The 14,609-nt window shown below is 44.6% G+C and overlaps 1 protein-coding gene across 2 annotated transcripts in view; it reads right to left on the bottom strand.

The window, feature by feature from the left end:
* Positions 1-7,570: 7,570 nt before the first annotated feature.
* KCNJ2 (potassium inwardly rectifying channel subfamily J member 2) overlaps positions 7,571-14,609 on the bottom strand; it is a 43,116-nt gene continuing 36,077 nt past the window's right edge. For both annotated transcript variants that reach the window (XM_048964899.1, XM_048964900.1), the window contains one exon: positions 7,571-12,966. In XM_048964899.1, coding sequence (XP_048820856.1) covers positions 11,467-12,750 — 1,284 coding nt within the window. In that variant the 5' untranslated portion in view covers positions 12,751-12,966 and the 3' untranslated portion in view covers positions 7,571-11,466. The remainder of the gene's footprint in view (positions 12,967-14,609) is intronic.

The following is a 14,609-nucleotide window of genomic DNA, read 5'->3' on the forward strand; positions in this document are numbered from 1 at the left end:
GTGGGGTCTCTATCCCTGGAGGAGCTTAAGGAAAGGGATGAAATAGTACCTGGGGACATGCTTTAGAGGGCAGTACTCATGGTAGGTGGAAAGTTGGACAAGATGATCTTGGAGGTCTTTTCCAGCCATTATGATTCCATGATTCCATCTGTACTGGGACTCCAACAGAAGGAAGCTTTGCTCCATAATACAAGTCTTGCCTGCAGGAGAATCACAGAGTTGGAAGGGACTCATGCGGATCACCAAGTCCAAAGGACCAAGTACTACTGTCGTGCCAGTCCCATTCACTCCATTTGTGCTGCATGGGAAAATGTAAAGGCAGCAGGCTAATGATAGGGCTCCATAAGGCAAAATTTCCAGTGCAAAATGCTGTGCTTCTGGAAAAGAGAAAATTCATCCAAAATAAATAAACTAAGGGAAACTATACTTTTAATGGACAAAACAGATAACCCTATGTAAGGATCACGTCAATTTTATAGACTGTGGTTAGTAAGCTGAGCAAATAGAGTTACACCTTAGTCATTTCAGAACTAGTTGAGCAGAGGTAAAAATGAAGATTTGCATAGGAAAATCATTTGTCTATAAAAGAATGGAGTCAGACTCGTTGATCCTTATGGGACCCTTCCAATTCAAGATGTTCTACGATTCTATGAATTGCCAGTGGAAAAAAAAAATGGAAGGGCTGTTGGTGGAGATCCCAAAAGGATTGACGTAAGGGTTGCCAGTCCTGCTCACGTCACTGCAGCCTTCAGCACAAAGCAAAACTGCAGCAAGGCTTGGAAGAGCAGAAGGAGTGGATGTTGACGTGCTTAAGCAGAAATCTGTGACGTAGGGCTGCTAATTATCTTAATAAAGGGACCTAGATCCTTACAGGGTGGTGACATTCAAGGCAGCATAAGGCAGCTGCACCGCCTTAAGCAGCAGAGGGTCTGGCACCTAGTAAGCCATTAGCAACATAGCTCCCACAGGGCAAAATACAAAAGGAAAACAGCTCGATGTGAAAAGAAAAATGACACCAATAACAACATAATGAAGCCTTCCCATGTATCAACTGGCTGAGACGGCTGCAAGCAAATCCTGGGTATTATCTGGCAAAATATGATTAAAATTATGCCTGTAAGCTCTTTAGGGGACAGATATGAAAGCTATATATACTTCAGGATTTTCCTGTCTCTCTGCATTTAGATTTGCAGTTTTCTTTCACAAGGCACTGGAATGGGCAGCTCTGGTGCCTCACTGGCACAGCCAGACAAGCCAAACCAGGCTGCTACCTTACCTTACAAATGGGGTGAGAGGAACAAGAATTGTGCTGAAGCACATTATTGACAAAGTGTCCAGGCTTTAGACTAATTGTAAATCAACACCATACCGTGGAGTTTCAGAAAGTAAGATTGGTTTCGGTGTTATTTCAGTGATCTGGAGGCTCTTTAAATATTAACTAAACCCTGCTCTGCAAAACCAGAGATAGTAAAGGGAGAAAGCGCTTCTCGCAAGGCATCCCTTCCCCTGAATTTTGTGCTCAGTGTTCCTAAATACTTTCCTTACCCTGGTTTTTAGTGTTCCCAAGTGATGGGGACTCCTATCCAGGCAGCAGCTGAGCAATCCTGTTTATTTATAAGAATCAACCCAGAACCACACAAAAGGTTATGGCTACAGGCCAAGTGTCTTTGACATCATAGCCTGTCATTAATGGCATAAATCCTCCGTGATTTCATTTCCCAGTCAGCTAACCAGCATCTATCACAGATTATTTTAAAGGAAAAAAATGTCTAAACATTTACCTTCAAACCCCAAACAGATCATATCATTCTATTTTGCCTTTCCGATATTAAATATATTCTCTTGGATATGGCAGTTTTATTACAGGTTGTGACCAGTCATGGAGCTTGTCTCGGAAAGAAACATGTACAGAGAGAAGTTTTCTTATTGCTCCCTAAGGGAAAACACAAAAATGGCATTTTACTTAACAAAACCTTTGCTAAATACAGGGCTTTGCTCTTTTTTATTTTTATTTTTGTTCCTCTGCTCGTGCACCAGATCTCTATCTGCTTATTCAATTTAAGGGAGAGAAATATCGGAGAGGTTGCTCTTTGTGCTCCAGCTTCTTAAAGCTGGGAACAACTCATGTGGACAGGCCAGAACAGTTTTATTTTACACTGTGACTGTCCTTTCTTTTGCATAAAATCACAGTGGTTATGTGCAAAGCGTTGGCAAATGGCTCAGGGTATGAAAGGATCTAATGCACACGTAATGCCTTTTAAGATAAAACACCTTGGTGTTTCTGGTTTTAGTAACTTTAGTATACTTTATAATGGAAAATATATTGCTTAATAGTATGCCTTGGTATTTTAGCAATCTGTGCTAGTTACACGAGATTGGCCCCAAAAGCACCTCCAAATTTCTTCCAAAGCTTGGCCGCTGTTACAGCCCCAGGGCAGAAAGGGAAATTCTAAGCTTATATGCAAAAGAAGAGTGAGCAGTCGGTTTAAATCTCACCTTTCTTTGCATATAAAACTGGAATTAGCCAGGAGTGCACCAGGTGAGAGCAAAAGAGCCTTCAGGGCTGCCTTCAGCAGAAAAGCCCTGCACCCAGAGCACAGTGTGGCTCTCACTTACCGGCTCCCACCTGCAGGTGCCCTCAGCCTGGGAGGTACACGAGGATTTCCCAACATGTTCCTGTGCCAAAAACAACAGAGAAGGGCACACAGGGCTGGATGCAGCCTCCCCTCTGTTTCTGGCCGTTCTGTAGTGTTCAGAAGAGAAAGGGCAGAACTGGATCTGGACACTGTGGCACAAAGTTCCCACCCCTCTTGCCTTCATCCCACGTTAACTTTGTACCCAAAGCCCTCACCACATGCAAGGAGGAACAGAAGGACCTCACGCACACCTTAGCACATATAAATTAGATGTTTCCTTTTTTTTGTATGGACTGGAATCTCAGGAGACACCTACAAGTAAACGCTACCCAGACGTGCAGACAGCACGGATGTGTCAGAGCACTCATGTGAGAGCCAAAGCTAAAATACGCCTGCAAAGCACCAGTAGCTCCATGCTTATGAGTAACACATCCCCAAGGTGCCATAACATGCACTGATGCATTGAATTCTGGGGCGCTGGAAGGCTTACAGGGGGAGGAGGATCTGGAGTTTCTTAGGAAAGCCAGCAAATTATTTTTCCACCATTTATCATGCTACTTTTACACTGCAAGTTAGCCTTTTCCTCTGACTGCAGAGATGAAAAGTCACACAATTCCAGCATGGATTAAGCCAGCCAAGGAAAAGAAAAGCAGCTTTCTCTCCTGCCCAGGACGCACACTGTGGCTATTCGTTCACATTTTTGATACATGGAGATGAACTTCAAGGATGGAATGTGGATATCTCCTATCTGAAACAAAATCTGCCCTGTTGGAATGGGCCAGACGTGCTGGGAAGGTGTGTCAGGGGCAGCAATATATCTGAATGGTAACACTAATGTTTTTCAGCACAAGCAATAGTGGTGCTATTATTAAAGCTCCCAGGCTTTGCTTGCTCCCATGGATGAAAAGCTGAGTTTCAAAGGAACTTTATGAGCCTGTAGAGCTGATACAGTCACCTGTGAGAGTGCTGAGAGGCAATGAGCATCTTCTGCATCTTTCCAGGGATGTGGAAATATCTACGAAAGGAGCCCTGCAAGAATTGAAATGAGCAGCCTGAGGCTTTTAAGCAATACATAATTAATTGCATATCAAATACACGCATATAATTTACACGTGGAGCAAAATCTGAATTCCGGAATATGAAAGACTGCAACTGTTTAATCATTTACTGTCAGAGCTGTATTGTCATTAAAAAGGCACCAGGATGCGATTCTTTGCAGCAGATGATGAGGAGGGACAATGCATGCAAATGCTACTTGGTTTTCTTTCCCTGCTCTCCCAGTGGTTTAATTCATATCTGATGAGAGTACGGTTTTGAGAAGGAGAATGGCAGATTAGTCTCACTGGTGATACCGCTTCGGATGAAAGCACTCTCATTATTCCTCTCTGAGAGCTCCAGATTTGCTGAAGCAAGGACTGTCACAACATGCTGAGGTCCAGGGATTCCTCAGAGAAAGAGTCTGACATATCTGAAGCTGATCTGCCTTAATTTATGGATATTACACAGTCTGTTTGTCCAACAGTTCTGAAGATGTTTAGTCAGTGCATACCTTGAGTTAATTCAATAGAAAAACTGTCAGATAATACGCCGAGGGATGGGCATAGCAGTCCTGGCAGCCCCTCCTCATTAGGCACCAAGCAGAAAGAACAGCAGAAGGATCTCATTGTAGGAGTTAACGAGCTACAAATATTGGAAATTCCAGCTCCAGTAAAAAGTTGCAGCTATAAAGGTAAATGCAAAATCTATGAGCGTCCTTGAGATCAAAGCCTGTCGGAGGGTGTCACCGGGAGACACTGCTCTCCAAAAGGGAAACGAGAGAGAAAAAGGATGGGGAAAGAATGAGAAGGGCAGAAATAAACTCCCGGGCCCATTGGGAGAGAGCTTTGGAAAACTTGAGATAACGACTCTAGTGCAACTCAAGTACTGGCTCTAATTAGGATAAGTCAGGGCTTTTAATTGCTTTTAATGCCCCTGGTTTCTCTGAAAGCATCAGTGCTGGCACAGCACCGATCCAGAGGGGAGCTGCCCTTCGGGTGGAGCTACAGAGCTCGCTGGAACCAGCAACCAGCAACATTCGCTCACTTTGCTGCTTTCCCTCCATCACCTTTGTAAAGCAGTGCGAGCATTTGAGCTGCTCCATCGCTTTGTTCACTTTATTTTCCTGTAAAGCTTTTCTTCTTTCAATTAGCCTCTGGGCTTCTTATTAGAGGACAGGCATCTCTTGCCAAACTCTTGCAGAAGGAAAAAAGGAATTCCCACCTTTTCCATTTGTAGATCACAGATGTGTCCTGAGTCAACTGCAGAGAGCCAAAGCACTCTTGCCTAAGGTGTAAACAGAGAAAATACCAACTTTTGATCTACTGCTGCCTTTCCAGTAACATGGACTCACTGCAAGTATCAACATGGCAAGAAGGAAAAAAAAATGATTGGCTGGTCTGTCTTGAATCCTGTCTGTGCGTGGATGGGAGTGCATGCAAAGGGCTCGCACAAAAACAAATGCAAAGGTGGAGATGAAAATGTTTTGACTAAAGGTAGAAGCTCATCCTCCTGGGAGCTCACAGCCACTGTACCATTCAAGAATCTCAAAAGACTTCAAACATAGAACTGAAGTATTGTTTCCCTACGTGATCTCTCTGCCCCAAGATGAGATTCATCTCTTTCCATCACGACTTTGTGCTATGTAACTTCAGAAATCTTCGTGCCGTGGAATGCAAACATTGCCACAGCTCAGGATTTGCTTCTGCACGATTCCTCAACCAGAGGGACTCAGCAGCTATTTCACATTTTAATGGATGTCATTTCTATGAGTCCCATTGTGAATATTTAAAAGTTTCCAAAGTTTACGTGTTGGAATCCAAGCTAGAAAGGAAGGAAAAGTTAAGAGCAGTAATTTTGGAAAAGACTAATGTAAAATGCATATATTGCTGAAATAGGTGTATTTCTGGTCCCTTCCTGTCCTGCCCATCCAAACCTATAAAAAGCATTGGCTTGCATGGAACAGCCTGCACTTGTATGCTCAGTAACACTGCCAATGGTGGTGCTGGATTTAAGACTGTACTTTAGAGAAAACTTTGAAAGAAGGAGAAGGATGATATATTTGAGACTCGTCATTCATTTTTGTACTCTTGAACTTTCCATAATCCTCATTGCTTTCACTTTTCTGTCCTGTCCCCAAACACTGGCAAACCAGTAGAAGCATCTCAGCATCCTCAGGAGAGGACAAAGTGAAGGCAGTGCTATGGATGAAACAGAGGGATTGGCTTTCCTGGTTTCAGGTGGCCATGAGGGTGATGAACTGCTTCTAGCTCCTTACAAGATGAGGTCTACCTTACGAGCTGTGGTTCCATCCAACTGCAAACAGCATGGAGCAAAATGCCACAGCTCAACTCCGTGACCATTCAGTTGGTTTTCCTTGTACTTCTTTTCGTGGTTTTCCTTCCACTTTCAGTGGAATTTCACTGCAGAGGATGGCCTCCACCTGCCGAGGGTCTAAACCCATGAAACTGGCTCCCCTGAAGCTGTTAGTTCAGCTTCAGCATTCTCTGAAAGCATGGGCATTCCTTTAAACATTTTTGGTCAATAGGAAGCCTGCAGCCCTCAGCATGAGTTTGGCACGTCAAAACCATCTGCGAGCACTACTCATTCTGTGAGTAGACAGGAAAAAGAGGGAGCAGCTGGTCCATACATCTTTGCCACTTTGCTGTGCCATACCTATGCTGAATGCACCTGCCTGGATGAGTGTTCAACGAGAGAAGGGAAGGGCAGCAGCAAGGGAGAGTATGAAGCCCCTGCCCACTGCACGCAGAGGCTGGAAGCAGCGAGCCAGGGCTCAGGGCTGCCTGGAGGAGGATTTCAGCAGGGCTGTAAGCGGATCCAGGCTGTGACAGCCAATCTGTGCCTCTAAATCCAGCCCTGCAATTATTATGATCAGCTTTTCGAGAGACCATTAGATTTTGAAAAGAGAATTTGAATTTATAAAAGGAGTTCTTCTAGATAAGGTCAGGGCTCTATCAGAGGCTTCATTTACGAGCTGTATTTAACGAGCATTACAGACTGATGAAAAGCTGGACAATTCAGCAGAGGTCAGAGCCGCGTTGCAGCACTGAACAGCCGTCCCCAGTCTGTGCAGAGCGTTGCATTCCAATTAGATCAGCATTTTCGAGCTGAGTCACCCTTGCGCAGCTCCAGTGTCTGCCCTGGAGGCCACACACACACATGCACACAGAGCACTGAGCTCCCCAGCCCTCTGGGATGGGCACAGAGCTTCCCAACCCACCAGGATGGGCACACAGCCCCCACTCTGTTACCCCAAGGCCTGTTCCACTGCACCTCCCCGTCCTGCTGCACAAGAACACAGCTCCAAAGGCTCAGGGCTCTGGATAAATTAGGCTTGTATGGAGATGACAGACAATGTGTTTGCACTTCTGCTCAAATGAAGAGCATCATTTCAATAGTGGGATGCTCCAGGGACACATGAAACATGGGGAACTGAGGATGTTTCTTGCTTAATTTTTTAATCCTTTTCCAAACGTTTCAGCACGCTGGCTTATGCTCTGCACATTCACTTCCCCTCTCCCTACGCTTTGTAGTTTATGTAGACTTTGAGCTTTCTTTCTGTTTCAGACAACTTGTAGCTAATGATGTGGAGCTCTGCAGTTTCAGGTATGACCTGAAGAAAGCCAGTCAGTCTCTCTGGGACAGATCTTCTTTTGGTGCAAGCTGCACAGCGTCGTGTTTGTGTTCCCATCTGGCAAATAATGACCGTATCACCTTTCCTCCTGCCTTTTGTCAAGGGAGAGAACGACCTGTCTCTTCCTAAAGGCTTCAGACAATGGCTGTGCTTAGGGACAGGCATAAACACAGCTGTATTATAACGTCCTGTTCATTCACATGCATGCTGCATACACCACTTCATTCTCAATTTTTTTTTTTTTTATTTATTTAGAAATAATAAAATAAGACATAATATATAAAAATCTGTACAATCCACAATTTGTGCAGTACATTAGGAAGACTTTGATACAAAAAGGCTGCAAACAGGAAAATAGTAATGGACAACTGTCAGATGTCTAGATTGTTCACCTTACAATAGTTGGAGGCCAAAAGTCATTACAAAATCAGTTTCTCATTGGCTGTGGGATGGCAACTACGCAGCACCCTTCTACTTTACAAGGGTCATGAGCAGCCATAATTTAAAGACATTACAGTACTTCTCAGTTTTACCTTGTAATCCATTATGAAAAAGAAGACCTAAGAGAACAAATCAAATGCCTGGACCCTTTGTCTTTCCTGGGAAAAGCAAGTGCTAAACGAACCACACAAGTGTTAGCACGTCTGGGCGAGTATCATTAAGTACAGCCAATAAGGACTTGACTCCTGTTACCTACCAGCAGACGGCTTGCACAGAAGAGACAGAGGAAAGAAGAGATCCCAACCTTCCTCAGACATGCTCTTTGTCACTGTATGCAGTATTGTGTTTCAGACATCAAGTGTCTCGTTCAAGTATTTTCAGGGAAGGGCAGAAATAACATATTCCCCCCAGACCCTAAGCAAAATACAGTATAAACCTTCTGTGCGCCCCAGCTGAGCCAACTTTGTCCTTGGTAAAGAGAGCAGCCCTGCAGGAGCCTACGGGTAGAGCTCAGTCAGTCCAAAGGGCCCCTCCTTAAACATCAGCTTAACCCAGGATCATCAGAAATGGACTAAATGCTGTCACCCACTCTGTACTCCTTAAAAATAACATTTTCCAATTGACCAACCCAGCTGCTGCTGTAGAAGTGTGCTACGATAGTCGGTCCTACACTGGGCTCACCAAGGCATGTTGGTAAAAACAGGAATGATGGATGAGGGGAAGGAAGGGTACCACAACGTGCACATTGCAGGTCAGTTTCTAGCAGCTTCCCAGAGCCAGAGGCTGAGTGCAGCTCTGCAATGTGAGAGTCCATCAGCAAAGACAAAGGGTGGTTAAAAAAAAAAAGAGGAAAAAAGAACTCTGCAGAGAGTGCCACGGATTGCCTCGATGCACACCCCCAGTAAGACTAGCACTGGGACAGCTGGTAAATTTAAAAATGCCAGTAGCTAGAACGTGTTTTCAACTCAAAAGTCCATGCGTAAAAATAAATAAAGAGTTCATAGCATTAGGAATCCTATAAGGCTTGCAATTATTTGCTAAAACTCATGCTAACCGGTAGCATCTAGGTACTAGCTAGCCGAGACTGCCGAGCAGAATTTATATTTCTTGTGGCCTTTTCTTTTTCTTCTTCTCCTTGTCCTCCTTTACAGACTGCTATTTACATTTGGCTTTAAATATGAAAATACTTGATAAACTTTATAAAATGTACATTTTAAAAATAGTTCTGAAAAACCGACTTGAAAAACAACAAAAAAGAACAAAACAAAACAAAAAACCACAAAACAAAACAAAACAAAAAAAACCCCAACACCCAAACCCCAAACTTCTGCACCAGAAATGTTAAGGGGAGGGGATCTTTGTAGTTTTCTGTTGTTTTCTTTTTTCTTTTTCTTCCCCCTCTGAATTTCTCTTTAGAAAAACAAGCAGAATCCTGCATCCCCTTCTCCCCCATCTCTTCCCTCAGGCATCTCCAGTATCATCCTGCAGAGCACTGTGCTCCTGGGAACACTGACCTGGAGGAGAGGACCCTTTCTTCCTCCTTGGCGTCCCACTTCCATCCCTTCCCCTTTGCATTTTCATGCCCCTTCTGTTTCACTGAATACTCTTTGGTTTAGGTATTTCCTTTTACAAGTATATCACAATAGCAGCACTGGCAGTACTCAGTTGTTTTCACCAACGTTGACCCAGAAACTGCGACCGAGTCGCATTGCATTCAGCTCTCCATTACTTCCCCCCACCCCAGTCACCGCCTTCTACGTGCACTCAATCATCTGCCCTCTCCAGTCACCAAGTCTACGTTTACAATGTCAAATTCCCACCGTTTCACACCCAGATCCCATCTGACCAGACACCGTTTCATTGCAGGCATTTCTTTCAGGCAGGGCTGGAAGGGGCCAGCAGCCTTCACAGATGTCTGTTTGCAGAAGACGTTAGACCTAGAACAAGCTGTTTTTTAATGGCATACAGTGATCCAATACTGTAACAGTGGACTAGAGTTGCTGTCCCCATCACCTCCCCTCTGCAGCAGACAGCCGTGCCACAAAGGCAGTGCATCCTTCAGCTTGGAGACACAGAGGCTCTACAGCCTGGGCAAAGGAGCCGAACACCACAGAGCCAAAGTGTGCTCAGAGCCCAGTGGTGCTTCTGATCCACCAGTCATTGATATTTGTGGAGAACAGGAGGCAGGAACACGCTTTACAGCCTCACTTTTTCCAACACCTTCGCCCTGCTGGAGAGAATCATCTTCACAAAAACTCATCACCCCTGTGCCATTCCCAAGCATCAGGAAAGTTTTTTTCCCTCTCCGCCACCCTCTCACTTCCTCTTTGGGAGGTTTATGCATTGGCTCTTTATGCAATGCCCTCTCCAGCCGTGCTGTGTTGCAGCTCTGGCCAGGTGTCACCCCAGCAGCACATCCAGTGGCTCAGGATGCTGGGGCTGAGATGGGGCACTGCTGCACCCGGTGAGCAAGCAGGGGATGGGGGTCTGTTGTCTGCCATCACCCCGCTGTGCTTCCCCTTAAACAAGAAGGGGATTTCTTCCATTACAGAGGAGGGGCGTGGGGAGGACCCCTAGCTCACTATAGATCCGAGTCTTAAGCTTTTAGAATAAGGTGCAAAAATAAAAGTTGTAAAAAGAAAAAAAAAAAAAAAAAAAAAAAAAAAGAAATCAAAAAAGAAATCAAAATGAACAAACAAAAAAAAAAAGTGTCTGAGGTTTGAAATTCTTTGTTTGTTTAAAGCAGCCTGTTCCTTTTTTTTTTTTCCTTCTCTTTTTTTCTTTTTTTTTTTTCCTCTTTTTTTCTTCTTTTTTCCTTAAATAAACTCCACTGTGCAAAACTGCATTTTCTTTGGTATCCTCGTAGGTAGTTTTAACTTAGTACTTTTCTTATGCATATATATAATCTTTTATTTCATCGCTTCCTTTAGACAGAGAATTAAATTCTCCCCCCAAAAATCATACTTTTGCTGGAGGCTACTGATTGGCCTGATATTACATAATGCCCCTTATGTAATTGGAAAGAGAGAAATTGATTCTAGCTATCAAACTACTGGCCTCAAAAAAAGAGTTTAGACTTTCTGGCAACGTCGGCCTCTCTGAAGTGATCACGAGCTTTTCAACCCCAAAAAGTTCAACACTGACCTTTTTTTTTTTTCCTTTTTTTTTTTTTTTTTTAAATTACTCAAGAGAAAATAAAAACTACACTGCAACAAAAATAACCATTTGTGTTCATGTAGTTAGCAGCAGCTTTTTAAAAAATAATTATAATAATAATAATAAGGCAGATTCTTGCCTTTGTTATGCCATTAAAAACATTCTTGTTCCCTAGAGAGAAGCATTCTGGAAAAAGTTGAAAAAAAAAAAAATAATAATAACCCAACCAAAGCTTGCCTGCAAGTTCAAGTTTTGTAAAAAAATATATACATAATTTATTCTACAACATATGTGCCTTCTGTTCATACTTAGACATGTTTAGTGCTTTGTGTTTAGAGTTCATTCTCTGTCGTCCCTCCTCTGAGGACAGCCCTCAAACCAGCCGGGGTTTCTCAGGTCTGCTTGCCTTCACGCCGCTCTTCAACAGTACCGTTGTCTGAAAACTGTTCTGGGCCAACTTCTCAGGTCAGCGTGCCTTTGACCGATAGCTGTTTATTTATTTTTCTTTCCTTTCAACCAAAAGAGAGAGGAATTGTTCGCCAGTCATATTTCCGATTCACGCCGCAGCGGCCGTGGCTCTAGGGGCACTCCTGCCTGGTTGTGGTGGTCCATGTCGGGGTGGGTGTCTGTGCTCGTGCTTTCGGGTACCCCCGTGTCGATCTCGTCCTCCTCCTTGCTGGTGAGGGCCACTTCGTTCTCGTAGCAAAAGGAGTTTGCGTTTGAGAGAATGTATTTCTTTTCTGCTAAGTCTCTGGCACTGCAGATGGGTGTGTTGGGCACTTCGTATGTTTTGTGGAACCTTGAATAGTCCACTTTGTAGTAGTTCTTTTCTTCAAAGAGTACGGGCTCATAGCGGTGGCCCCAGAGGATTTCGTTTGCCAGATATGAGCTGCGGCACTGGGTAGTCATGGCAGTGGCTTCCACCATGCCCTCTAAAATGACTACAATTTCAAAGTCAGCATTGTCCATGTCTTGTTTGCTCAAGTCGTATAAAGGACTGTCTTCATCTATTTCGTGTACTATTGTAATTGGGGAGACTAGGAATATGCGGTCTATCCCACTGTCGAACCCTACATTGATGTCTATTTGATCCAAAGGGATGTACTCCCCTTCTGACGTGATCCTGGACTTGAGGAGCTGTGCTCGTACGTGTGCCTCAACCAAGTGGCTTTTCCTCAGGTTTCCAACACGCCACATCAGGCACAGTTTCCCATCTCTCATGGCCACCACGGCGTTGTGGCTGAAGACAAGAGTTTCGTTTCTCTTTTTTGGTTTAGCCATCTTTGCCATGACGGCACCAATGATGAAGGCATCAATGATGCAGCCCACTATAGACTGGAAAACCACCATGAAAACAGCAATGGGGCACTCGTCTGTGACGCACCTGAAGCCGTAGCCGATCGTGGTCTGGGTCTCAATGGAGAACAGAAAGGCTGCAGTGAAGCTGCTCACTTGAGAGACACAAGGCTTGTTATTTTCTTGGTTCTCCAGATCCCCGTGCAACAGCGCAATCAACCAAAACACACAGCCAAAAAAAAGCCAGGAGAGGATGAATGTCAGGCAGAAGATAACCAGCATCCATCTCCAGCGGATGTCCACGCAAGTGGTGAAGATGTCTGCCAGGTATCGCTGTCCCTTCTCACCCACGTTAATAAACTGGACGTTGCAGTGGCCATCTTTTTTGACAAAGCGGCTCCTGCACTGCTGCCTCGTGTGTACCTTACTTTTTCCATTCCCAAAGCCGTTGGCGACGGCCATGGTTGCCAGCTTCATGCCGTCCTCTTCCGAAGACACGATGCTGTAGCGGTTGGTTCGCACGCTGCCCATCACTACTGCTGTGGACTGAGGTGCTTCTGCTTTAGAAAACAGTCTAAGTTTCTGCAAAACCCTTTGGAGAAACAGTTTTGAAAGTTCTAGAGGAACACACACACACAGAAAAACTGGGGAGAGGCTGGAATCCCCAAAAGCCCTTGGATCAACCAAGGACAGTCTTCTGGCATGCAGAGTTAGCTTAACAAGTAACCGTCATAGAGAGGGCATGGTCTGTAAGAGAAAGAGAAATGGCATATTAGATCCTGGAGGAAAAGGATAATGAATCAAGCCTGTGAGAACCATGTAAAAATCACTCCTCTGGAGTTGCAGGAAGTTTCTTTATTCTTAATGGCAGCATTTTCTGGAATGTGTGAGCTCTCTGAGCACAGTTCTCTATTGACCAAAGTGACATCATTACTGCAGAGCAGCCACTCTTCCCAAATGAGAGCCCTAAAATGATCATGTCAAACAAGTCTCTAAGCAGTATTCCACTTTAAAGTTAGGCATGCAAAGAATCTATCTACTGTTTGCAATGGGGCTTTTTGTTTATTTTGCAACAAATAATTAGCATTAGCCTCCCTCTGTTCAAATAATACTGAAACAGGTTTTTAAACGACGTACAGTGTCTGTCTCCTGGACTGCTTTACCTATGCCAAACAAGAGAGTGTACAAAGGGAAGACAACATGTGCTGAGAAAAACAATAAAGTTGGAAAATGCAAATATCAGTTATTTCCATGAGATTACACCGCACAGAACTTAGATTTTTCTATTAAGTGGGAGTTATAAAAGGAGTTGTGTGTTTTCTGTGAATGGCAGGAAGACAGGCTGCATCAGTGCCTTTAACTCCATCAATTCACTGCATTTGGGCTGGTTTTTACACTCACATTAGGGTGAGTTGTAGGGAGCAAACTAAACATCATAATGGCCCTCTGTGAATGGGAATGACAGAAGGCTCCAATTGTGGGACTGCATGGGGGTAGGACTGCATGGGGGTAGGACTGCATGGGGGTAGGACTGCATGGGGGTAGGACTGCATGGGGGTAGGACTGCATGGGGGTAGGACTGCATGGGGGTAGGACTGCATGGGGGTAGGACTGCATGGGGGTAGGACTGCATGGGGGTAGGACTGCATGGGGGTAGGACTGCATGGGGGTAGGACTGCATGGGGGTAGGACTGCATGGGGGTAGGACTGCATGGGGGTAGGACTGCATGGGCATCTTCAGAACACCTGAAGGTCTTGGATGCCAGCAACTAAGGCTCAGCATAGAGGCTGCAGAACCTTCTTCCCGAGGGTAGAAGCTACCAGACTTGTTTCAGGGAGGTCTGGCTTAGACCCAGGTTTAGCTTTTAACAAGTGCGTCATCCATTAAGTCATGTACTGTATATCAGGAAATGTAATTGAAGTACTGCAGAGGATAAGAGATGCATTAATGCAACTGCTCCATCCATACATTCACCTCATGGAGGAAATAAAACCAAAACCAAGCAGCGAGGAATGTCTGCTATCCATTTACCCTAGAAGAGGAGACTTAAGTACTGTTTACATTGGTGGGGGATTAAATCACCGTCCTCTTCATAAATCAATATAATCACAACTCATCTGAGTTTGTCCCAAACCCAACACATCTATCGCTGCCAAAGAGCACAACCTCTGCCCATGGCACAGCCTCAGTACCACGGCTGCTCCTCTGACTCAGCCTGACAACTGCAGCAGATAGCAGTCCATCTCCTTCCCCCAGAGCCTCACAGAGGTGTTCCAGCAACTGAAGGGATTTCAAGCAGTTCCTCGGCCCTCCCACATCCTTCCACCGCATTACGAGGGCTTTAGGTCAGCAAACACTTGTTGGGAAAAAGAGCAGGTGATAAACAGAA

Source organism: Lagopus muta, chromosome 18, assembly GCF_023343835.1.
Source record: "Lagopus muta isolate bLagMut1 chromosome 18, bLagMut1 primary, whole genome shotgun sequence".
In the NCBI taxonomy this organism is placed as follows: Eukaryota; Metazoa; Chordata; class Aves; order Galliformes; family Phasianidae; genus Lagopus; species Lagopus muta.